General features: G+C 34.3%; 1 protein-coding gene across 11 annotated transcripts in view; it reads right to left on the bottom strand.

Annotated features, from left to right (window-relative positions):
• Nucleotides 1–26,862, bottom strand: part of CEPT1 (choline/ethanolamine phosphotransferase 1) — a 45,625-nt gene that overhangs the window by 5,280 nt on the left and 13,483 nt on the right. For 9 of the 11 annotated variants that reach the window (XM_009001865.5, XM_078332733.1, XM_078332736.1 and 6 more), the window contains 3 exons: nucleotides 20,072–20,219; nucleotides 17,874–18,015; nucleotides 4,718–4,802 (listed from right to left, as the gene is read on the bottom strand). In XM_009001865.5, the coding sequence (XP_009000113.1) occupies nucleotides 4,718–4,802; nucleotides 17,874–18,015; nucleotides 20,072–20,219 (375 nt within the window). Of the gene's footprint in view, nucleotides 1–4,717; nucleotides 4,803–12,230; nucleotides 12,316–17,873; nucleotides 18,016–20,071; nucleotides 20,220–26,862 lie in introns of all 11 variants that reach the window. The other 2 variants (XM_078332737.1, XM_054236644.2) reach the window with 1 other exon arrangement.

The raw sequence follows: 26,862 nt of genomic DNA, 5'->3' as shown, positions 1-26,862 counted from the left end.
CAAGAAAATCCGAGCCAAAGCGAAGGTAAAGCTCGAGTCAAAGGAATTCCGAGCCTCACCAGGTGATCCTTTAAAAATTGGCACTACTTATAAAAAAACACAAAGTGTTGCCATTCTCACCCCACACTCAAGATCAAGGAGGGTGGCACATTCTGTGTTTCCCCCAGGTCACAAAGGACGGGGACATTCTGTCTTTCCCAACCTTTTTCTTTCTGTCATCATCTTGGAACTCATCAAAGGTGGCCAAAGTGCATCCACGCTTTGAAATAGCCAAAGAGCTATACCAAAGACATCTTTACGTCAGGCCTGCTTGAAGTTTCAATAGTCTTCAAGAGTTGGGAAGAGTAAGATTTCCTTTGGGTCATGGTGTCTGTCCTATAGCCAGGAGAAAACTCTCCAGACTCATACCACAAAGGTATGCATCCAAATAATAACAATGTAATAGAATTCACTTTTTAAAAGGTTGGAGATTAAAAAAAAAAAGAAAATCTTAAATTATCAATCTTTACCATATTACAATGGTCACATTTTGATTCAACAGTTTGTATTAATGCAGAATATCAGTAAACTTTGACTAGTTTTCCTATAAGCATGATAAAATGTTCTTATAGGCTTTGTAAATTAGAGCAGAAATAAAAAGTATCATTTTGAGATTAGACACTTTCTTCCAAAGAATGTGGGAACACTTGTTTGTCAATCATTTTAATGTAAATGAATTCTACCAAAATACAGCAAGTGTTAACATAATTACAGTGTCCACCAAGGAAAATGATCATATCAGATTTATTTAAGTATAAAGGCATTTTAAAATCTTATAGTTAAAGAATGAGATATAATCAATTTATACTACATAGTCTTCAGTCTGACCAAATGAATCCTGAAACTGTAGTAACACTCAGCTAGTTGCCTTAACTGAATTCCAGAAACCCCCTTGTGGCTTAATATAATTTGATCAATTACTATATTTAAAAGAATCAAACATAAGTAAAAATAACCATGAGTTGGTTATATGTAAGTCTCTTCCAAAGTAAGAACATATTCTTTTTCTTTTTTTTAAAGAGTGATATGATAGAAAATAGTTCCAAGACATTCTAAAAGGAATGTCTTTTGGGGAAGCAACAACAAAAAATGTGCTTTTTGTTTCTTGCAAAGTATAAAACAAGCACCGACTTTAAGGCATGAAGACAATTTCTTCCCTTTGGAAAGAAAAAGGAAAACAACAACAATAACAGCATTAACTATAACCTTTGGTAAAAATTTATCCCTTTGGGGAAAAAAATTGGCAAAGAATAGGTAATCCATATGTAATAGATGCAAATCACTTACCTTTACAAAATAGCTGATCTTCTGGAATCAGCCTTAATGAAGATATTTGCACTGTTTTTATTTGTTCTGACCATAAACTTGCTTTCTAAATGTCAGTAAAAGCCTTTTAATTTAATGAGGATTTGGAAAGCAATTTCCATTTTATGGCCTCAATCTTAGAAGAGACGTAAATTTCATACCTGAGCCCTAGGTAAATATCGTTTCTCCATTTGGCACACAAGTAAACGAGGGCTCAATATGTAGTAACTCTTCCATTACTAACGTAACGCAATTCAAAACAGCATATTTGGTAATAAACCCATAATGCTAAGTAAAAAGAAAAAAATAATATAGCGATCTGAGGTCAATTATGGGAATCTGTTTTGGGAGTTGCTAAAAAAGAAAAAACAGAATATTTCACTAAGTCTCCAAATACAGCACCAGAAAAGTCAGGTTGTTCCTTTTTAGTTTAAAGATGCTAACAGTAGGACCAATGTGCTAACAACAGGATGAAGGGACAGGGGGAGAATTATTTTCCTGATGAAACCTAACCTCACTAATCCTGGAATTAGATTGCTAGGTTACTGGGTCTGGGAACTCCATTTCAGTTGTGAATCTGAGACTTCCTTGGATAATAGGATGGTTATGTTAATTACAAAATAGGACAAAACATCTGATCTTTATAAAAGAAAAATTATATAGACTATGTACATGTGTAGATTATATGCGTAAATCCTAATGGAATAAGGTAAAAACTATATCTGAAGCAATTTACTATCAGGCATCACCTAAGAAATAAGGATATGTGTATAGTGTGTACAGACAACTTCATTTACAATGTTTTATGCATTTCCATATTTATAAAAAATAATCAGGCACACAAGTTGAGCATCCCTAATCTGAAAATCCGAAATCTAAAATGCTACAAATTCTAAAACTTGAGTGCCAATGTGACACCACAAGTGGAAAATTCCACATTTGATCTTATGTGACAGGTCGAAGTCAAAAGGTAGGTACACAAAAGTTCATTCAGCATCTCCAAGGGAAAAATGACCCTCCCAGCTCCCTTCAGCTGTGATCTATTTTTTTCGCACAGACCCATATCCTATCATGTAAGTACACCCACAAACGTTAATAAAATGGCATTGTGCAGGCTGGACATTCCAACAGGTTCTCCACAATGCCTGACATGGGGCCAAGAACTAAGTGCATTACTGCTTTTTAATTTTGTTTTTGTTTTTTGCTTATTCTCTGCTTTGTAGTGTAAAGATACTGTTGAAAATGTCAAAAAGTCCTGCAGATATTTTTTGGTTAACAGTGATAACATACAGGTATTCTGGTGATGCTACTGTGCCACTTTGCTACCCTGAACACATTATCTTTTCACTGTATTAATGACGTGTCTTATTTTTTTGTTAAATATATCTATGTGTGAATAAGTATTTGAAAATGATTGCTGAACAGTAGTATGTAAATTCAGAGTTAGTGATGCCAAACCACAGATTATCCACATGGGTGGCTGAGATAGTAACACTTGTGCTTTCTGATGGTTCAATACACACAAACTTTGTTTCATGCAGAAATTTATTTAAAATATTTTATGCAATTACCCTTAGGCAATGTGTATAAGGTATATATGAAAATAAATTTCATGTTTGGACTTGGTATCTCAAGATACCAAGATATCTCATTATGTATATGCAAATATTGTAAAATCTGAAAACATCTAAAATTTGAAATACTGGTCCTAAGAATTTTAGACAAGGGATACTTACTCTGTATAAACCAAACACTGACTTGTTTTCCAGTAATCAAGCCAGAAATGCGAGTTTTTGGATGTTGATCTGGTGAAACTTTATGTACAAGATATTATAAATAATTTTGGGGGGGAATTTTGGTATACAAGCTTATAAAAATAACCAATGTAGTCAAGGGATATAAAAACTTTAAGTTGGAATGGGATAAGCTTTAGGCTTTATGATCTGGTTTCAGGAAAACAAAAACTATTCTTTCCTTCCGATAAGGCAAAATTTTTATTAAAATAACCTAATCTACTCAAGAGCAAAAGTAATAAAATTCATATTTCCTACACATTAGTCTCAAAAGGCAATAGGGTCTCTATATTGAAATCTAAGATATATAAATGGACGGTATTATGTACCTACTGAATAGTTTCAGAATTTTCCCAGTTGACTGTGGATTATTTTTATTTCTTCATCTCCTCGCCCCTCACAGTCTCACCTTCCCAACAAAAAGATACTGAACAATTTATTTCTAGCAATAAATACTTCGGGCAGTGTATCAATTACACTTCCTCAAGTATCTAATTTGCCATCCTAAAGTGAGTTAGGTAAGGGGAAAATGTTGCTCAGTAAATTTCCCTTATACTTTAAAATTAATCTGATTTTTAAGAATTACATTAATTTAGGTGTAGTAAATTATTTTTTGGGTAATATTTCACCAAATGAATGACAAATACTATATTTGAAGGGGTGACGGTAGTGACGGAGAGTTAACTGATGACCAGGTACAAACTATGACAACCCAAATATGAAAGAATATATTAAACCTGTAAGAGCAGCAACAACTTTTATCAAGTGCTTATTACTTGACAGGCACTATTCTAAGTGCTTTACACAATATATTAACTCATTTAATGCACAAAATAATTTTATTAGATAGGTACTATCAATGACCTCATTTTACAGAGGAGGAAGCTGAGCCAGAGAAAGTTATACTACACATTAAGTTCACACAGTTGGCAGTGGAGTCTGGATCAAATGCACAGAGTCTGGTTCCAGAGCTTGTGTTCTTGGCCCCCATATTTTACTCCCTACCTCAGAGGTTTGTGGAAAAGAATCTGTTTTTTGTAGAAGTGACTACATTTCAGGTAGACCTGGAAATCAAGGTCCAGCCTTGTTCAGACAATCCCATGGCACTGATTTCATTCAACAGGAATTATCCTGTTTTGGAGCCAGAGTTAACTTACAATCTCAAATTTGTTATTCACTTTTAAGCATATGACAGACAAATTAGTAGATTCATGTAGTTAAGAAACAGAATAAAAGGTCTAATTTAATCTTGTCAAAATAAATTTTGAATATCAAGCAGATGCTTGTTATATTATCTGCTGTTTCCTCATCTGTAAAATGGGATGACAATACTAATTCAGATTCTCAATGGCCTTTAAAAATAACAGCTCTGGAATAGTCTTAAAGCTCCACTTAACTCCAAGTAGTAAAATATACGATGCTCTAAAGAAAAGTTGTGTTCTAACACTGCTATGACTTTTCATTTTCAGAAAAAATAAAAGAATTGCACACATTACCCTTTAACTGGATTATCCCATATTAGAAAACACAAGCAAAAGACAACATGCATTACATGGGATATACAATGTGAACAAAGTTACCATAGATTGCCAAAAAGGTGGTCCTCCAATCACTGCCAGCAAATGCATGATTATTATGAAGATTTGCACTTCAGTCACATCAATTCTGATTAGGTACAAAAAGCCAAAAGAGCAGAATTACTCACAACAATTTTAGGTTAATCACTTGCAAGCTTAGCAGCATTCCTCTATCATGCACAATAGAAAAAAAAATCTCAAATATTGAGGAAAGGGGAAAAGGAGGTGTCAAAAATTTGTTATGAGCAAAATCATATAAAATCCAAAGCCTTTTAATTTAATTTGATGAATTTCAAAGAGCAATAAAAACCCCTCCTTTCCAAAGGAAATGTCTGACTCACTGAAGTTGGGTTGAAACCATAGGTTAACCTTTCCCACCAAAAAAAAAAAAAAAGAAAAAAAAATTGAGGAGGTACTAAATTTTGAGTATCAAGCAGAGAATTACATTGCACTGCTATAAAATATGAAATCCTGAAATAAGTGCTTTGTAGTATCAGATGAAATTAATGGTGAGCTTTAACTAAAGTAACATAAATGACTGAGACCTTGTAAAATGTACTCCTCTTTAGATATATTCATTTAATGTCTGCCATTGTATAGGTGTGAAAAAATAAATCTCATCCAATTCTCAAATTCTTATTCTTACTAGGTTAACTACTCTAAGACTTCTGCAAAGAAGATACTGAAAGCAGCCAAGAATTAGCTTTGGAGTTGCTGAAAATAATTTTACAGTCAAGAAGAGACAAACCTCATGCAAAAACAGGGCAGCAGAAATTAGAAGCCTGAAAGTGTGAAAAAAAGAACATGGGCAAAAAGATCGAGAAGCAAAACATATGCTGGTTTTTCTTTCCTTCTGTCAGCTAGTACTTTCTACAATTTTGTGATTATCATTCTTAGATTGTTGGATTCAAATGCTTTCTCATTTTGAGAACTTACCCTACAGATATGCTTGCACAAAGTGATGTCTGTGCAAGGTTATTCACTACAGATTTATAATAGCATAATTAAAAAAATTCCCTCAGAGGGAATAGTTACATAAATTATGGTACTTTCATAAAATAGAATTCTTGCAGCTTTTAAAAAGAGTAGGGCAGCTCTCTATATACCGATATAAAAGTAGCAAAGATATAGTAAGTGAAAAAAAGTTGCAGAATGTGCAGACGCTCTATTTTTGTGTAAAAAGGAGACAAATAATATGCCACTTTTATTTTTGCCAATAACTGCATAACAAATTTCTGGAAGGATACATTACAAACTAAGAATAAGGGGTACCTACTGGGGAGTACGGTAGAGGAAGTAGGGGAGCTGGGAGGTAAGAATGAGAAGACTTTTTGCTGTATATTTTTCTATAATGCTAGTTTTTCAACAAAGTGAGTAATTTATCTATTAAAAGTAATTAGTCTACGAAAATTAGATAACAACAGCAAAGGGATTCAATTCCCAGAACAGAGCCCCCATTTCTAAAAATATGTAAAGCAGATAATCTGTAATGTGAGTTTAAGATACATAAGCTGTCATGCTGTGATAAATAACTGGGTTGAAACTAGTCTCTTGCAACTAAAAAAAATGGGTCTTTGTTTGCCCAAGAATGTTTTTTTAAACAGAAGCTTATTTAGCTGCAAACACATAGTGATGCGTTATCTTGATATACACATTTATTTTAAAAAATGGACTGAATTAGGCTAAAAATAATCTGTAGAGCTGACCTGGTGAGTGGTGTTGCCAATAAGGGGAATTACACACAGTAGCAGATTCAGGAGACTAAGCAGGTAGGTAGCAAAGATGATCGATTCTGTCTTGGGTGGAGGAGGGTAGACATCTTAGAACATTTTGCTGGATATATGAAGTAGCCTTTTGGAAGGGGAAGGGCCAGAAGTATAAAATTACAAAATAAAAATGGAGGGAACCTCATGCAATTAATCTTTGTACCATGGATGAATATAAGAGAGAAAAGGAAACATGAAAGATCTTTACAAAGTCTCAAATTGGGATTCTTAGGGCAATTTTTATAGAATAGCCATTTGAAACTTTCAAAGACAGAATTTTCTTAACCATTCTAATACTGATATTGTATTTAGATGAATAATGCCTTACTGTTATGAAGAGAGGGCCAGGGAAAACTTACTTACCAGTTGGTAGTTAGTTAAGAATATATTTTCTTATTTGCTTATCTCATTTAGAAGAATACTCTGAACACCAGGAAGAGAATCTTCTGCTCTGAATCATGAGAACTGCCTATCATCACTCCTGGAAGTGTGGTTCTACTCTTGACTGTCAGTGAAAAGGGTGCCTGCAGTGCAAAGTCATTCCCAAGGATGGGAACTAAAGCCAGCTAAGACGGACAGGTGGCAGAAATGATGAACGAGAGTTTATGATTCTGTTTAGAAGAGAGCTAGTTACATGACAATCCATTCTTCCACCTTTCCACTAGGAAGTCTCTCAGTATGAGCTCAATTTTCTCTAACAATACTAGAAAGAAGCTCATTTTAACCGTTTAGGCCATACAGGAAACACACAGTTATTTAGAGGACAGAATATTATATAAAGGCAGGAATTTGGCATGTCTGTAATCACTTCCTTTTTATTACTATTTTAAAAATGGAGAATCATCATTGGTAATATTCTCAAGTGTTGGGACTATTCCTCAAAACCAAAACGAAGAAACTGACCACTGCTACCACACCAAGAAAAAATAACAAAAAACAAAACCAAAAAACCCTTTAAGACACATGGGGTATGTGGTCAAAGAGCAATCAAACACCAGTGATTTTTTTTAACAAAACATATGAGAAAACAAATCTCTTACATGTAGCATTAGATTTCTATAGCCTAAAGTTGTAGAGGGAGAAAATTAAATGATACCAACCACAATTTTCTATACCTATGAAGGTATATGAACATCTTAACTGGTACTGTTTTAAAGTAATTTCCTGGCCAGGCACAGTGGCTCACACCTCCTAGCACTTTGGGAGGCCAACACAGCTGGATCACCTGAGATCAGGAGTTCGAGACCCGCCTGACCAACATGAAGAAAACCCCATCTCTACTAAAAATACAAAACTGGCTGGGTGTGGTGGCACATGCATTTAATCCGAGCTACTCTGAAGGCTGAGGCAGGAGAATCACTTGAACTCGGGAGGTGGAAGCTGTGGTGAGCCAAGATTGCACCATTGCACTCTAGCCTGGGCAACAAGAACAAACCTCAGTCTCAAAATAATAATAATAATAATGATGATAATAATAATAATTTCCCATTTCTACTTTAATATAGGTTGTCAAAAGACAAAAAAGAATTCTAATTACTGGGGATAACCCATAATAAGTCTTCTCATCAGGACACACTTAAATTACTATGGCAAGTCAGAAACAAACACTGTTCTGATGGCTGTCACAAGAAATAAATAAAAAGAAGCAAACGATTCATCTGATGGGGAAGCTATAAATGTGACAGTCTGAGGTCAAAATAACCTTCAACACCCATAATAAACGTTAGGCCAGTCATTCCTTACAACACCCTAATGGTTTACTGATTAAGAGAGATAAAGTGTACTAAATGAATATGAATAATTTAAACTTTTAAACAAGGGAACAGAGCATCTCTTTAGTCAGTGACTATCTCAGGTCTTCAGGAAATTCCCTGATCAAGGTAGTTTTTACACCAGAAGTACAAAATAGCTTTTCAAAGGGAGAAGAACAGCTTCAAAGTAAGTTAACTAACTAGGAAAAAAGTTTCTAATTTGAAAGTTTCCATTTTTGTTTATCAGTGTTCAGAGAAATATCTGACAAATGCATTTGGTTTGAATTCCAGAACTCAGTTTTAATTGAGGAATGTGAAGGGATTTAAATGGTATTCTGTGAAAGCTAACACATTAATCATCTTTCCCACAATTTTTTAATATCTTTTCCCTCTAAAATCAGAACAATCTAATTTATTGTTCTTTTACATGTGCCATATGCATTTCAAAGATATACCTGCAGTTATTTTGTAAACATAAGTATTTTTGTTAAACTATAAATAGTAAATATAATTGTGTTGTAATCTGGCAACACAATTGTTTGTATTAGTTAACACAGAATACGCAGTAGGGATAAATTCACAATGTCAAAAAATCCCCGATTTATACAATTCGACCTGTGAGCTATTGTTAAAAAGGAGGATTTCCTTTAAAAAAATAAAAACATCTATTTCAAGATAGCTAGATTCCTACTCAAGGATTAGATTGCTATTAGCTCCAGATTTGTAATTATCTGTAAATGGATCTGAAGCTCTAGGTAACTTATGGATAACCAGAGCATGACATTTATTACAGATTCTACTGGAAATATCATAAGTGGGGTGAACTATTGGTGGACTGACATAAAGATTAGCCTAGAAATTCAACACACTGACTTTGAATATTTTACTTTCTACCCTTGATAAGGGACAAACTAGACATAGTAAGCTCAATGTTAAATAACATTAATCATACAGCTGAGCAATAACTTGGAAGTATTTTTAATTCAAATGTTATAAATTGGGAAAACAGCCAACAAGACATGTCTATTTTTAAAATAAGCTTAATTATTAAAAACATATTACCTACCACATGAATGACTATATGGATCTTCAGACTTTCTGAGAAGACTAAAAGGAAAAGCCCATTGAATAACTCTGAGTAAGAGAAAAATATAGCCAAAGGCTAGAATAGAACAAGTCCTCTATTATAAAAAGAACTAGAGAATAGGACTCAAATTCAAGGGTCAGTCTATCTTTATCCCCTTTGAAAACAGTGAGATCTGAAAGGAGAATCCTCTCACAATCTTTGAGTTAAATAAAGGCATCATGAACTTATTCTTTCTCTCTAACTGGCACGATAAAAAATTTGCCAACTATTGGGAGTCAGTTAACACAGGTCTTAATATAATAACACCCACTTACTATATGCTTAGCACTTCAATAAGCATATCACATTCTTCACGCTTTTAATCTTCACAACTACCCTCGGAGGTAGGTAATATCACCATTTTGTAGATAAGGAAATTTAGAAAGGTCAAATGACTTTTCCAAGGTTACAGAGAAAATAAGAGATAGAACCTTGAAGTGAAATCAGAGTGTTGTTCCTATGTAGTGCTAAAAATCTTTTAATTTTCAGTCTATCAACCCAATGGGGCAAACATATGTCCCAAGTTTTCAACTTTGCTAATGCTAAGATGTCTCAATTTTTCAGGATGTTGCTTCTGTATTCTAATACATTTTTACCAAAAATGCTAGAATACAACAGGAAATAGCTTATGGATAGATTACATGCTAATAAATCATATTAATTTAGAAACAAAACATTAAGGATAATACTTTCTGAAGTTTTTTTTTTCCCAAACTTCAGAAAGTTAAGAAAAGAGTATATTTGAAAATTTCATTTTAATTATCAAATCAGTTTAAGCAATAAGTATTAAAAGCAAAAGAAAACCTCTGCAAGTCAGCAACTGGTAAAAAAAAAAGACAGTAGATATGGAGAAAACATTTTGAAAATAATTTTTATGATGTTAAAATGCATTAGTTTCCATAAATATTTTGATAGAAAGGGATCTATAAATATAGGATACTTTGTTATCACAGACAAACAAAGTGAAAGTAGATACAGTCAATATTCTGACTGTTAAGTTCATTAAGAACACTGGTAGAAAAGACCTTTGCTGAGTATAATCAATAATAAAAAATGAGCTATCAAAAATTATAAATCTAGACAGCTGCAATGAGCATAAAGCTACAGGTCTTTGGAGAAAGTACCAGCAGACAGTATAAGGGCAAAGGAGGGCTAAAGATATACTTCTGTTGGCCCTCTGTATCTGAGTTCTGCATCCATGAATTACACCAACTACGAATCAAAAATATTAATTAAAAAAAGCTGTGTCTGTACTAAACATGTACAGACTTTTTCCTTGTCATTATTCCCTAAACATTACAGTATAACAACTATTTACTTGGCATTTACATTGTGTGAGGTATAAATAACATAGAATGACTTGAAGTATATAGGAAGTTGTGTATAGGTTATATACAAATACTATACCATCTTATATCAGTAACTTGAGCATTCCTGGATTCTGGTATTTGCAGGAGATCCTGTAACCAATTCCCCACAGATACAGAGGGACACCTGTATTCTCCACATTCCAAAGTTATTTTGAAAAAAGATGCAGAATATCCCTTACTATGACTTTGTCCTCAAGGCCGTCATTACTGCCACTGAATAAGTGGATTTACAGCACTGCAATTTACTTCTCAGAACGAACTTGGCCAACAAGGAATTCACTATTTCTTTATTATTGAAGCAATATTAAAATGTTTACAATTCTTTTTTTTAGGACAAGAGATCTAATGAGGAAACCTAACGCACCCTTGCACTGTGATCTGTCAGGTTTTCATATGAACAGTTCCCCAACATTCTCTGAACTGCCAAATAAATTTAATCTAAGCTCTATTTTTTCTTATGCTAAAGTGTGAATGATTCTGGAATAGCTTATTGGGAAAACATTACCTAACACGGCTTTTAAGTCAGAAAGTCAAAATGGCAGTTATAAGAAGAAAAAGCTCCCATGTTTGGAAGGCTGAGGTGGCAATACTGCTTGAGGCCAGGAGTTCAAGACTATTCTAGGTAACATACAAAAAAATTAAAAAATTAGCCAGATGTGACGGTGCACCTGTAATCCTCGCTACTCAGAAAGGTGAGGTAGGAAGAGTACTTCAAGACTGCAGTGAGCTATGACTGTGCCACTGCACTCCTGCCTGGGTAACAGAGTGAGACCATGTCTCAATTAAAAAAAGAGGAAAACGGTAATATTACCTTTAACAGCACATTACAGAAAAGTGTATTTACTGAAAGGAAAAAAAAAAAAAAAACTAAAAGGAAAGTATTCAAAGAATGACTATAGAGACATGAAAAGCTAAGGATATTTAGTTTCAAAAGCACAAATAAGAGAGAAAAACATTAAGCAAAACAAACAAATGAGAATGGCTTCCAGCATAAATATTTTATAACACCAAGACTGCTGTAAACTCAAGCAGAAGAACTAGTGCTAGACTGCTTAAAGCATATGCTAAAGAAGTTAACAGAATAAGCAGAATCTTTCCTACATTAATATAGGATGATCTCAAGTTCCTTACCTAAGAAAAACTCTGCTTGTTTTATTCTGTTTTCAAAATATAAAAAAAAATTCTATTTACTGGTGGAAAGGTATTTGTTTTAAAAAATAGTAAACAGAATAAAAATATTAGGCACAATAGGCAACAGAAGAGAGAATTGGCTTTAGCATCAAATCACCAGAAATACCACTTTTCAAAAATTTTATTTAATAGGGTGGATTTTTATTGCCCTATTACGTATTAAAATTATGTTTTCTAATAACCTGTTTGTGACATACCAACAGGAAGACTTTTGATTTTTCATGTTTTAATTACTCTGTGCATGACAAAGGTGCTGTCTTTATTGAGTTCACACCATTGTACATCAGATAGCATGAATATTCTAGCAGTTACCGTGAAGTTCCAGAACCAAGGCCCCAGGGTTCCTGTGAGAAGCTGGCATATTATAATTATGATCTGGGACTCTGTAACATCGAATCTATGCATAAGGAAACAAACATTTCAAAATAACTTTACTCAGAACTTTTGCTAAAGAGCCCTACTTACACAGGTAACAAAAATAGATTTAAAAAGTAGCATTATTCTTACAAAGACACCTAAAGACGGAATGATATAATTTATACAGTACGATACTATCCTACACATACATACATATATACATACATAGTTCTTATCCAACTCAAAATAGAAGAAAAGTTAAAAAAATTAAGACTGTAATATACTGAAAAAAATGACTTTTAAATAGGCAGCTGGAAACAGTACTACCACAACACAGAATCAACTCTAATTACCTAGAAGTGGTGAATACTACTTGCCAAATAATTACACCATGACATAAATCCCTTTAGCACCAGAACCGATCCAGACTTCCCTGTAGATAGGAATTCTTTTTAGAAGTCCCAATGTACATTTTGAAAAACCACTAATTTATCTCGTGCTCCTTCACTGTCCCAAGCCTCGTCACATCCCTACCCTGCTATCTCAAAAAACAAACAAACAAACAACAAAAACTAGCACATATATGGAAAGGGTAAGTGGGAAAGAATCTAATCAAGAATAACTTCTCTTCGGATATGGTTAGAGCAAAAATCAAATTGGCCATCTCCTTATCCTATTTCCTGATCACCTATAGTCCAGAACTTTTCCTGTTTCCTCTTTCTCATCCCTAATTCCATACCAGCATTAAAACACTCTGCTGCCTTGGATTAGTTTACTACTGATAAAAGTAAGTAGTATATCCAGTTCAATAACTTAAAAAGTTTGGAAACACAGATAACACAAAAAATGTAGCAGCACAGACTAAACTATAAATAAAACTACTTAAATAAAAATTAAGAACTGAGGAATGCTAATGAGACAATAAGATGTCCATGATTTTACCTGGTGATCTGAGAGGCCAAATTGCAATCTAGGTTTTACATTAATACAAATGGTTGCTTTAGGACATCATCTATGACAATTGATAAAAAAAAATTAAATGAACAGAGCTGAGGTCCAAATGAACAAATCACTGCTGGAAAAAAAGCTACACAGAGAAATTGGACACTGGAAGGAAAATCTCTGGTATTTAATAATTCATGTGATAAGTATTAGGCATTTAAAAATAAACAGATTCTATACAGGTATGAGAAAGTTTCCCAATTCTTAATCCACAGAAAGTGGATTATACATTAACAAACAGCAGTTTTTTTTACTACTAAGAGGTCTTCAAATAATTACTCTTTAGAAATTACCTGGATAAAAAGATGAACTAAATTTGTCAGACTACCTAGTGGAATATATAGCCTATTAATTTTTTTCATTTAACTACAGAAAAGAAAGAGGGGGAAACTACTTACATAGAAATAAACATTTGGTGACAGGGTTTTTAGATAATGTAAATGTGAAACTTTAGAATCATGAGCTGAAAAACGTAATAAAAGTGAAGATCAATACTCTGCCTACTATAATTATGAATAAGAACACTTGTAATAATATCCGTGTAGAGTTAGAGGCTCATAAACTTTATTAACAGAAAGAACCTTACAGGTCATCTAATCTAAAGCTTATTTTACAAATTAGGAAATGAGGTCCATGAAAGTTATGAGCCTTGCCCAAAGCTGATATATAAAAAAGATAACTTGGAGATTAACATTTGAGCCAACAAATATTGACTCAAGTTCAATTTATTACTTCTTTTTTTCTCTTGGAAAATATAATTGAAAAGTATTTTGTTCCTGAAATGATAAATTTAAGTGAGTTCCACCTTTACAGCATAGATTTTTTTTTTTAGGTCTGATGTTTTATGTAAATGCAGTTTTATTAAAGACTGATTAGGATTTCTGAGCATTTAATTTATAGAAATGATTCTATATATACAGCTGTAAGTTATACACTTAAAAATAACTAATATAGGCTGGGCATGGTGGCTCATGCCTATAATCCCAGCACGTTGGGAGGCCGAGGCGGGGGAATCATGAGGTCAGTAGAGACCATCCTGGCTAATACAGTCTAACCCCGTCTCTACTAAAAATATGAAGAATTAGCAGGGCATGGTGGCACATGCCTATAGTCCCACCTACTCAGGAGGCTGAGGCAGGAGAATCACTTGAACCCAGGAAGTGGAGGTTGCAGTGAGCTGAGATCACGCCACTGCACTCCAGCCTAGGTGACAGAGCGAGACTCCGTCTCAAAACAAACAAACAAACAAAAAAACTAATATAGAGGGTTTAGGCCTTTAAATGTAAACTCTCCCATTCAGTATAATTCTTAAGCATCTTAAAGAGTATTTTGCAAATGTTGACAAATGAGCTTTGATTCATATTTACCTTCTACAACCCAATTCCATGAAATTCTAGCCTCTAATCCCGTTTTCGTTCCCGGTCTTTCATATTCAGGCTAGTAAAAATCCTAATGGACTGAGCCTGGAAGGGTCCCAGACAAGAGTACTCATCTCTGTCAGATCTCTACTTGCTCAATCCAGGGGCACTGTGAGAACAGGAGGCTGTCTAGACATGACAGGCACTAACATTCTCTCTGCAAGGTAGCTTTGAGCTGTGATCAGAGCAAACTGCTGGAAGATGTAGCTCATAATTTCAGGAAAGATGTATCCAAAGCACATTTGCTTTATCAAAATGCTAGACTTCGATGAGAATTATTTAGCTATAGATGAATTAAAATCCCGTGACTATTTTTGTTCAAGATACTATAAGCAAACTTAATAGCAATTTAAAACAGTAATATTAAAGAGACGAAGGAACAGAAATTTCTTATCTGGCAAACATTCTATTTTATGTTATTAAAAGTAAAACAAATTAAGTTATAAATAAAAAAATTCTCATGATTCTTTTCACTTATGTATGTAAAATCAAAATAAAACAATTCAAATAAATAAAAATGTTTAAAAATAAGATTCCTAAGGTACTTAAAGCTGGGTTCACTTTTCTCTAGAAAAGAGTAAGAAAACGCAAGTGATTTTTTAAAATTTGTTTACTGAAACTACATTTCAGAGCTGACCAAATTTTGACTTTCTTCTCCATGCATACAACCATCAATATTTAATACTTAACACTTCAATATTTAATTTATTATACATCTGACTATTCTATATGCTCATGAAAAAAATATGTAAAATCTAAAATGGCATTTTTAAGTCTTTAGGGATATCTATAGTCTATAGATTCTATGTATCTATATGTGTATCTCTTTATTTTATATACCTCCGTTACATTGTTGTTTTGATAAATGGCTCCCTAATGTAGATCCCTTACACTACATTTCTTTTTTGTTCTTTTCATTTTTGTTTTTGAGACAGGTTTTTGCTCTGTTGCCCAGGCTGGATGGAGTGCAGAGGTGCAATCTCTGCTCACTGCAACCTCTGCTTCCAGGGCGCAAGTGATCCTCCCACATGCATGCACCACCATGCTTGGCTAACTTTCAAAAAAATTCTTGTAGAGACCAGGTCTATATTGCTCAGGGTGTTCTTGAACTCCTGGGCTCCCAGAGTGCTGGAATTAAAGGCATGAGCCACCATGCCTGGCCACAGCACACTTCTGTGAACATTACAGCCTGCTTTTAGTTAAAAAAATCAAATTTGGTGTTCCTTCAATGCAATTGTACAATTTCTGAAAATGGAATACAATTTCCCAAATTAAAACCAATTTTTTCTAATACTAATATTTAAGTTCATACGTTACATTCAAACTGATCTTAATATATCTCGTGTTTTTTTCCCATCAGCCATTATAAGCAAGCACACTAGTGTCAATGGCAGAGTTTTCTTCTACTTAATCTCTCTACATTTTACCCTAGATCTCCTTTGATCCTATATCTTTTGCTGTTGTTTTATAAATCATTCCCTCTCTTTTTATTCAGTATCTTCAATCTCTTCTCTAGCAGATTTCTTCTGAATTGTCAAAATTTTCTCATAAAAATACAAAACCCTCCTTCCTTTGAGCCCATATTCTCTCCTCTAATCATCAATGCTTCTCTCCTTTGAATCACAGTCACACATTTTATAAGTAATCTTATATAATGGGGAATAAATAGTAGACTTCTTACTTGCTCCATTCACTTCTTATCTCCTACAGTCTGGCTTCTACCCCACCATTACACAGAAATTACTATGAATAGCTCATACTGCCAAATTCAATGTATACTTTTCTGTCCTCATTTTGAATCTTGGCAGCATTTAGCAACGTTTTTTTGTGAAATGCATCCTTCTGGTTTTACATTCCAGTATGCCTCCTACTACTCTGGCTGTTCAATAAATTTTGTGGGCTTCTTTCTAAGCTTGCTCTCTAAGTTTTTTCCTGTTCTCATTTTATTTGCATGTCTAAAATCCCTCACATATGTTTCTGGGTAGACTGCTCCTTTTACATACGTTCCTTTTCCTATAGTGCCCTTTTCTATCTTTATCCAGCCACCTAAGGAAGGGGACTGGGAGTCATTCCACTCTCTGCCCTCTTATTTATTCCCCACATCCAAATATATACTGTGTCCTGTAGTTTCTACCTCTAAAGCCTCTCTCCAGACTAAAGTCTCTGCAATATCACTGCCATTGTGTTAGTGCAAGCTTCATCATTCACATTAATTATGCTGATGTTTTTTTCTAGCAGGTCTCCTTGCTCTGTCACGGCCTACTACAATTTACCCTCTGCCTCACTGCCAGACTGATCTTTCTAAAAGGCACTTCTGTAATTTCCCTGCTTTAGGTCCTACAAAAAAGTTTCCTGCAGATTCAGGATAAAAGCCCACATTTCTTGGCAGAGCACAGAAGGACCTTGATTTTCTGGATCTTCTCCAGCTTTATCTCCTGCAGGCATCTTATCATCCAACCATATGGAGTTGTTTACAGTTCTCTAAATACATATTTCATCACAGGATAACATCATAAGGGAAATTCAAAGACTGGAAGATAGAAAGCTGTAATATCAAATCACTCCTAAAAGCACTCTTTAACTCTTCTTTTACTCGCATGGTTAATTTTCTTTGGTTGGTGCTGTATCACTTGACAGGGAAAGAGAATATATTAGGGCTGACTGATGAATAAACTCTCAAAATAGGCCTTGAAAGTGAACTGTGAGATAATAACCAACGAAACATAAACGTTAAATCCAGATATTATAAATCCGCCATTTTAAAAAATAGTAGAAACACTAAAAATTAAGACTGATTAGGGCACTGCTCTCAGAAACTGTTTTTTGTTTTTTTGTTTTTTTTTTTCCTGGAAATGTATTCTTACATGTCAAAATAAAAATGGAATTAAGGTAAATAATGGTAGAGAAAAGAAGTGAATTTTTCTATGGGAAAGACAAAGAAGAGGGGCTACTGCTTTTTGTGTTGCTTTTAAAATACTGGCCGGGAGGTTCTGATATCTCCTTTTAAAAAAGTGTAACAGAGGGACATACGCAGAGGCTATTACAAAATAGCTACAATAATAAAGTTTTAAATTTTTTTAATTAAACGATTTGATCGATTTCTAATACTCAAATGCTAATAAAGCAACATTCTCCACATGTGAAAGAGAAAAGAAAATTACGATTAAGTATTACTTACATTCCAAATCGCAATGTTCCAGAAACATACGTTTGCCAGTGTGCACAATAGAACATAAATGTCCCAGCAAAACAACAAAAAAACATCCAATCAGGGTTTGTCCCCAGCTGCACTGCAATACAAGTTCCAAGAACTACAAAAACTGCAGAAGAAAGATCACAATGAAAACCAAATAAAATGAATAACAAACATTAACTGAGGTGAAAATGATTTTAGATGAGACGAAAAGATACACTGTGAATGCACAAGCTTCTCTCAGTTATCTATTGCAACAGGAAAGTAGGAGATGATCTGTTACATAATCTCTTACCCCATAATTTCAATCTTTTTTTTTTTTTTCCAACCAAATCACTTAGTGGAAGCAAAGTTCTTGAAGACAACTAAAATACTTCAGCATTTCTTCAAATATTTTTCTAACTTAGAGACATTAGTACTAATGAGCAGCAAAACATTACAAGGCAGAGAGCCAAAAAGAAAGAAAAACAAAGGGGCTATATAATCCCCAGGGGGACCTACTTACTTGCTTCAGATTGATAGCTAGTTTTTTTTTTAACAGATATTGTTATGGGTGACATATATTAAAAGACTTCCTGGAGCCAAGCATGGTGGCTCATAGCTGTAATCTCAGCACTTTGGGAGGCTGGGGTGGGTGGACCACCTAAGGTCAGGACCTCGAGATAAGCCTGGCCAATGTAGTGAAACCCTGTCTCTACTAAAAACATAAACAATTAGCTCTGTGTGGTAGCAGGTGCCTGTAATCCCAGCTATTAGGGAGGCTGAGGCAGGAGAATCAACTGAAGCTGGGAGGCAGAGGTTGCAGTGAGTTGAGATTGAGCCATTGCACTACAGTTTGGGCAACAAGAGCAAAACTCCATCTCAAAAAAAAAAAAAAAAAAGACTTCCTATAATAGTCTAGAACTCAAACTACAACGCAAAAATAACTGCCATTTAAAATAAATAACAAGATACCTGCCATCCTGCAGTCAGCTGGTTGTTGCCTTTCAAGACAGCCAACTACTATTTATTCAACAGAAGTTTTGAGTACTTCTTAATTTGATTCTTAAAAAATTATATGAGCTTAATTGCTTCTTCTCTACTAAACACGCTGCTGTTAGGATACGCTGAAGCAATGACTTTGACATGCACCTATACCTGCAAATCTGAATTCCCTATAAGGGGTTTTTGTTTGTTTCTTTTTAAGTATTTTAAGTGCCGTGCCAAATAACAAGAAAATAATTGAGGAACTAAATAAAACAAAAATAAGAGGGGAGGGATGAGTTCCTGTCAGGAAGACTAGTCAAAAAACTGTCATTTGGTGTCTAAATATCTTTTTCCCCTCTAAAAACAGAATAAACTGTTATTTTAAAAACTTGCAAAACAGTGCAAATAAAGATATATTGCTTATAATCCAAATAGAATAACTCAGTTATTGCTAGCACTTTAGTATTTCTTTTAAAAATTGTATATGAGGTGTAAAATGATTACTATAGTTAAGCAAATTAACCTATTCATTATGTCCCACAGTTATCTTTTTTTCTCCAGTGGTAAAAGCACCTAAAATATACCTTCTTAGCAAATTTCTAGTACACAATGCAATATTAACAATACTCTCATTTGTAATAGTCTTTTTTTTTTTGTTCGTTTTTGGATTTTTAGTAGAGACGAGGTTTCACCATGTTGGTCAGGGTGGTCTCAAATTCCTCACCTCGTGACTCACCCATCTCAACCTTCCAAAGTGCTGGAATTACAGGTGTGAGCCACCTTGACCAGCCTGTAGTAGTCTTTATCTGAGCTCATGACATAGTCATAATCCAAATCTATTAACATAATTCTAAATGTCTATGTAACATTCATTTAAATATACAAAGACTACAAATAACCTAACTAGTCTCCCACCACTGTTCTCTCATTTATAGTTCATAAGAGTATTGATGATAACAGTTATGTCCCAAGCTTTGAAAAACAAAAGATGCCAAAACAGTATTTGGGGCTGAAAATAGCAAGCAGAAACTAACTTCTAAATTCCCTAACACTACTAATAATGAACAAATATTAATTAGGTTCATAGTCTTTTAAGAAATACTAAAATTTAATACAAAATTACCCATTCTGATAACTAAACATATATTCTAACATTGCTTATCACATTGCTTTAATCATTGTTAATCATCAATAACATTAAAAAAAAGCAACAATACCTGTTGATAGTGAATCACAGCCATGATCAAAAAGTTCTCCCAGAGGAGAACTACTATTGGTTCTCCTTGCCTGCTTCCCATCAATGGCATCCAAAGACTGGTAAATGAAAAGGCCACAGGCACAAGCAATATACGCCCACAGAGGTGCCTGTGAAATAAAGTAAGAAAGGCAAGAGTATTCAGACATACAGTTACCACGTTTGAGTAAAATATTTTTACCCGCAGGTTCTCTAGAGAAGTACTGCTAGTTGGAAGCTATGGGAGAGAAGATCCAAGTGCTACATAATGAACTACTCACTGAAACAATTAGAATTGTAAAAGAATTAAATTTCCTGCTTTTAGAGGTGTTCAAGCAGATGCTAGATAAATATTTACCAGGGATATTACAGAAATCCCATAAAAGATTGGACTAGGTGTCTTCCATAAGATTCTTCTCAATGTTTAGATTTGAAGGATCAATTATTGAATTTTTTCCAAAACTGTATTCCTCAAGATGTTTACAGGTATTACACAAAAAATTCCATGCCAACCTCAAGTGGGAAAACACTGGGTTAAACACTAAACAATGCTAAATGGATTTCTGTACTATAGGACTTCTTCCAGTCCTTACTATTGCTAATACATCCTGTGAATACTCAAGAGGGGGACATAATGGGCTGCCATTTTCTGAATTTATTTGAGCTTGTAACATTTTTAAATGTTACCTCTCCAATGGGCCATAAAATAACTAGAAAATGATAACCAGTGCATAGAGTGTTCAGAATACTACTTTTCAAATCCACAGTCAGATTTTCAAATAACTTCTCTTTTCTCAAACAGAAATTGAACTGCTGGTATTGAATTAATTAATTAATTTATTTATGATGGAGTCTTGCTCTGTCACCCAGGCTAGAGTGCAGTGGTGCAATCTTGGCTCACTGCAAACTCTGCCTCCTGGGTTCAAGAGATTTTCCTGCCTCAGCCTCCCGAGCAGCTAGGATTATAGGCATGTGCCCCGAGGCCTGGTTAATTTATTTTATTTTATTTTTTATTTTAATTTTTTTAGTAGAGACGAGGTTTCACCATGTCGGCCATGCTGGTCTTGAACTCCTGATCCTCAAGTGATCCGTCTCCCGAAGTGTTGGGATTATAGGTGTGAACCACTGCATCTGGCCTGCTACTGAATTTAAATGTTGCATATTTTAAAAGGAGCACTCCTATTTGATTTATCCTTAATAATGTAGAAGAGTATTTTGTATCACTTTTCATTATTTTCCCCTGTCCAGGCTATAAAAAATAATTTATAATCACAAGGTATTTTAATGTATATTGGTTATTAAGTTACGCTGTGAATACCAAACACTCTGAGCTGCAAATAACATTCAGTATATTCTGTACTGCAAAGGAGTTTCTCTCTGATAGGTATCTATTTAGTACCAGTTATTAAAAGGTAAGAATCTTTTCATAAACCTTTTTTGAGTTTTGTATTTTAACACACTGAGATTATTCAAAGGACCTAGTACATACTTCCGCTAAGCCAGAGTTACTGAAAGCAATAAATGTGGTTATGTACCCATACTTTACATGCAAGCACACTGAACTGAGTAATTAATCCTGTATGACTAAGAACTCTGTCTTCTGCACTTTGGGTCTACAGCTTCTTGCTCCTAAAGGAATCCAGTAACTCTGTAGAGCTGTGTGTCTTGTACAGCAGCCATCAGTCAACTATGACTATTTGAAATTAACGTTAAAGAAAATTTAAAATTCAGTTCCTCAGTTACACTTGGTACATTTTGAATGCTCAATAGCCATGTGTGGCTGTGGCTAATATATTGGACCCCACAGACACAGAACATGCCCATCATCACAGAAAATTCTTCCAAATACCTCTGCCTTAGGGGACAAGAAATCTAGGGACTTCTTGGGGTCTAAGCTTAAGATTTTAATGAGGCAAAGTGTTGCTCTGGACAAAGATAACTAGTATACACAATCCTAGGAAATAGTAAAACAATCACAGACATAAAAAGTTTTCTTGTCTTTGGATTTTCCTTTCTTCATGTGAATCTGCACAATGATACACTAATATTTATATACTTCTTCTTTGTACATATTACTTCATACTTCTCAGAGGTATTTTAAGAAGAAAGCCTTCTAACTCAAGAATGAATATAATCCCAGTTGCAGTAAGACCATGGGGAAGATACTGAATGAATGAAGGAACTCACGCATCAGTCAGGAACTCATTATGCCCCCAATAAATGTATGGGGAAGAACTGGCATAAACAAATAATCTTACCACAATGTAGCAATTAACTAACTTGTAAAATCTTGCAGAGATGTTACATGAGTCAACTCAGGTAAAAAAAATTCCAAGAAGCACATGGTTTTACTAAACTTTTGAAACAGAACTGATACATATATACAAACACATACACATGCTAGTGCAAGAGTAATTTTTTTTTTTTCTGGGAGGATACATCAAAAAAACTATTAAATGTTACCCCACTTTCAGCATTGGACAGATCATCTAAACTAAGTTTGTCCAAGCCATGGCACGTGGGCTGCAGGCAGCCAAGGATAGCTTTGAATGCAGCCCAACACAAACTTGTAAATATTTTTTTTCCCCCTGCTCATCAGCTATCGTTAGAGTTTTATGTATGGCCTAAGACAATTCTTCTTCTTCCAATGTGGCCCAGGGAAGCCAAAAGATTGGACAGTCCTGATTTAAACAGGAAACCAACAAAGTAACATTGAACTCAGACTGCACTATAGACCAAATGGTCCTAACAGACATTTACAGAACATTTCATTCCATAGCTGCAGAATACACATTCTTCTCATCAGCACATGGAACAGTCTCTAGGATAAACCATGTGTGAGGCCACAAAACAAGTCTCAACAAAATTTTAAATATTTGTGTTGGGGTCATTTAATTTCAAGCATCTTGTGAGACTACAGTGGAATAAAACCGGAAATCAGTAACAAGAGGAACTTTGCAAACTGTACAAATACATGTGAATTAACCAACAGGTTCCTCAATGACAAATGAATCTGAATTAAGAAGCCAAAAATTTTTTTTAAAAAATTGAAACAGAAACACCAAATACCAAAACCTACGAGATATAGCAAAAGTACTAAGAGGGAAGAATAAAGCAAAATAATGACCACATCAAATAAGTAGAAAGATTTCAAATAAACAACGTAATAATTCACCTCAAAGAACCAGAAAAGCAAGAATGAATCAAACACAAAATTAGTAGAATAAAGGTCAGAGCTAAATGAAATAGACTATATATACATACACACATATGTGTTTATGTGTGTATATATGTACATGAATGTATGTCACGTATATGTACATATACATACGACACACGTCATATATGTTGTGTGTGTATACACACACACACACACACATACGTGAAAGAGCAACAAAATGAAAAGCTGGTTTTTTGAAAGGATAAATAAAATTGACAAACTATTAGCTAGGATTAACCAAGAAAAAAGAGAAGACCCAAACAAATAAAATCAGAGACCAGAAAAAGAGACATTAATTACAACTGATACCACTGAAATAGAAAAGATCATAAGAGGCTATCATGAACAACTATATGCCAACAAACTGGAAAACCTAGAGAAAGTAGATACACTTTTAGACATGTATAACTTATGAAGATTGAACCAAAAAGAAATAGAAAACTCGAACAGACTAACAACAAATAACAATGAATAAGTATTAAAAAGTTTTCCAACAAAGAAACAGCCAGAACCGAATGCCTTTATTGCTGAATTCTACCAAATTTTAAAGAATTACACCAATTCTTCTGAAATTATTCCAAAATACTGAAGAGAAAATTCTTCCTAATTCATTCTACAAAACCAGCATTACCCTGCTATCAAAACCAGACAAGGACGCAATAAAAGAAAACTACAAGCCAGTATTACTGAGGAACACAGATACAAAAATCCTCAAGAAACTATTAACAAACCAAATTCAACAGCACATTAAAAAGATCATCCACCATGATGAAGTGGGATTTAACTCAGGGATGCAAGGATGGTCCAACATACGCAATCAATAAATGTGACACATCACATCGACAGAATGAAGAACTAAGATCCTATGATTATCTCAATAGGTTCAGAAAAAGCATCTGATAAAATTCAACATCTCTTCAAGATAAAACCATAAATTACAAATACAAGAAACATACCTCCACACAATAAGGACCATATATGACATATTAACAGCTAACATTATACTCAGTGGGGAAATGGTGAAAGCTTTTCCTCTAAGAACTAGAACAAGACAAGGATGCCCGCTTTTCACACTCAACATAGTACTGGAAGTCCCAGCCAGAGTAATTAAGCAAGAGAAAGAAACAAAGGGCATTGACATTAGCAAAGAAGAAGTCCAGCTGTCACTCTTTGCAGATGATATAAACTTTTATGTGGGAAAACTTAAAGACTGCATCAAAAAACTGATAAAACTGTTAAATTCAGTAAAGTTGCAAGACACAAAATGAACATACCACAAATCAGGAGTAGCATTTCTATACACCAATAACAAACTTGCTGGAAAAAAAAATCAAGAAGGAAATCCCATTAACAACAGCTAAATAAAATAAAATAAAACTTAGGAATAAATTTAACCAAGGATTTGAAAGATCTCTATAATGAAAACTGCAAAGCACTAATGAAAGAAACTGAAGAGGATATATACACAAAAAAAGACATCTTATGCCCATGAATTAATATTGTCAAAATGGCTATACTACCCAAAGCAATCGACAGATTCAATGTAGTCCCTATCAAAATAGCAATGACATTCTTCACAGAAATAGGAAAAAAAAAAATCCTAAAATGCATATGGAATCACAAAAACCCTAGAATAGCCAAAGCAATCTTGAGCAAAAAAGAACAAAGCTGGAGGGATCACACTACCTGACTTCAAAATACACTAAAAATCTATAGCAACCAAAACAGCATGGTATTGGCATAAACAGACATACAGACCCAAAGGAATGAGAACCCAGAAATAAATCTATGTATTTACAGCCAACTGATTTTTTGACAAAGAGTCCAAGAACATACAATGGAGAAACGATAAATAAATGGTGCTGGGAAAATTGAACATCTATATGCAGAAAAATGAAACTAGACCCCTGTCTCTCACTATATTCAAAAATCAACTAAAAATGGATTGAAGGTATAAATGTAAGAACTAGTAGTACAAAACTACTAGAAAAGCACAGAGGAAATGTTTTAGGACATTGGTCTAGGCAAAGATTTTATGGCTAAGATCTCAAAAGCATAGGCAAGGAAAACTAAAATAGACACGGCAGGGTGCAGTGGCTCACGCCAGTCATCCCAGCACTTTGGAAGGCCAAGGCAGGTGGATCACCTGAGATCAGGAGTCCAAGACCAGCCTGACCAACCCCATCTCTACTAAAAATACAAAATTATCTGGGTGTGGTGGTATATGTCTGTAATCCCAGCTACTCGGGAGGTTAATGCAGGAGAATCACTTGAACCTGGGAGGTGGAGGTTGCAGTAAGCTGAGATCATTGTATTCCAGCCTGGGCAACAAGAGGGAAACCTTGTCTGAAAAAGAAAAACAAAAACAAAACCTCAAGTAGACAAATGAGACTATAACAAACTAAAAACCCTCTCCATATCAATCAACAGAGTGCAGAGTGAACCTCTAGAATGAGAATAAGCATTTGCAAATTATACATCTGGCAAGAAATATTATCTAGAATATATAAAGAACTCAACAGCAAAAAATATAATCATCCAATCAAAAAATGAGAAAACAATCTGAACAGATATTTCTCAAAAAAGCCATATAAATGCCAAAAAATATATGAAAAAATGCTCAGCATCATTAATCATCAGGGAAATGCAAATCAAAACTTCGATGAGATATTTATCTTACTCCAGTTACAAAGGTTATTATAAAAAGAGAAAATTAACAGATGCTGGTAAGGATTCAGAGAAAGGGGAGCTCTTTCTTACACACTGATGGTGAGAATGTAAATTAATAGACACTAGGGAGAATAATATGGAGATTTCTCAAGACACTAAAAATTACCATATGATCCAGCAATCTTACTACTGAGTATTGATCCAAAGGAAAGGTAATCAGTATATCAAACAGACATCTGCACCTCCCATGTTTATTACGGCACTAATAGTAATAACCAAGGTATGGAATCAAACATCTATTAACAAAGGAATGAATAAAGAATGTAGTGTACATACATAATGGAATACTATTCAGCCATAAAGAAAAATGAAATCCTGCTATTCCCAGCAAAATGGATGAGCCTGGAAGACATCATGTTAAGTGAAAAAAATCAGGCACATATGCAGGAGCTTAAAAAAATGATCATAGAAGTAGAGAGAAGAATTGTGGTTACAAGAGGCTAGGATGGGTAAAGAGGAGGAGAGTATAGGGAGAGGTTGTTTAACAGATGCAAAGTTATAGCAAAGTAGGAGGAATAAGTTCCAGTGTTCTACAGCAATGTAGGCTGAATATAGCTAACAATAATTTATTACATATTTTCAAAAAGCTAGAAGAGAGGATCTGGAATGTTAACACAAAGAAATAAATGTTTGAGGTGATAGATATAATTACCCTGATTTGATCATTATACACTGTATATGTGTTATAAAATATCACACTGTATCGGGGGTGTGTGTGTGTGTGTGTGTGTGTGTATGATATGTGTCAACTAAAAGGAAAAAGAAAACCACTCCTAAGATTTTGGCAGGCATATATATGGGCAGGTACACATGAGTTTTATTAC

Source organism: Callithrix jacchus, chromosome 7 (assembly GCF_049354715.1).
Source record: "Callithrix jacchus isolate 240 chromosome 7, calJac240_pri, whole genome shotgun sequence".
NCBI classification, from domain to species: domain Eukaryota; kingdom Metazoa; phylum Chordata; class Mammalia; order Primates; family Cebidae; genus Callithrix; species Callithrix jacchus.
Note: the sequence above shows the minus strand (reverse complement) of the source record. Positions and strands in the feature narration are given on the sequence as shown.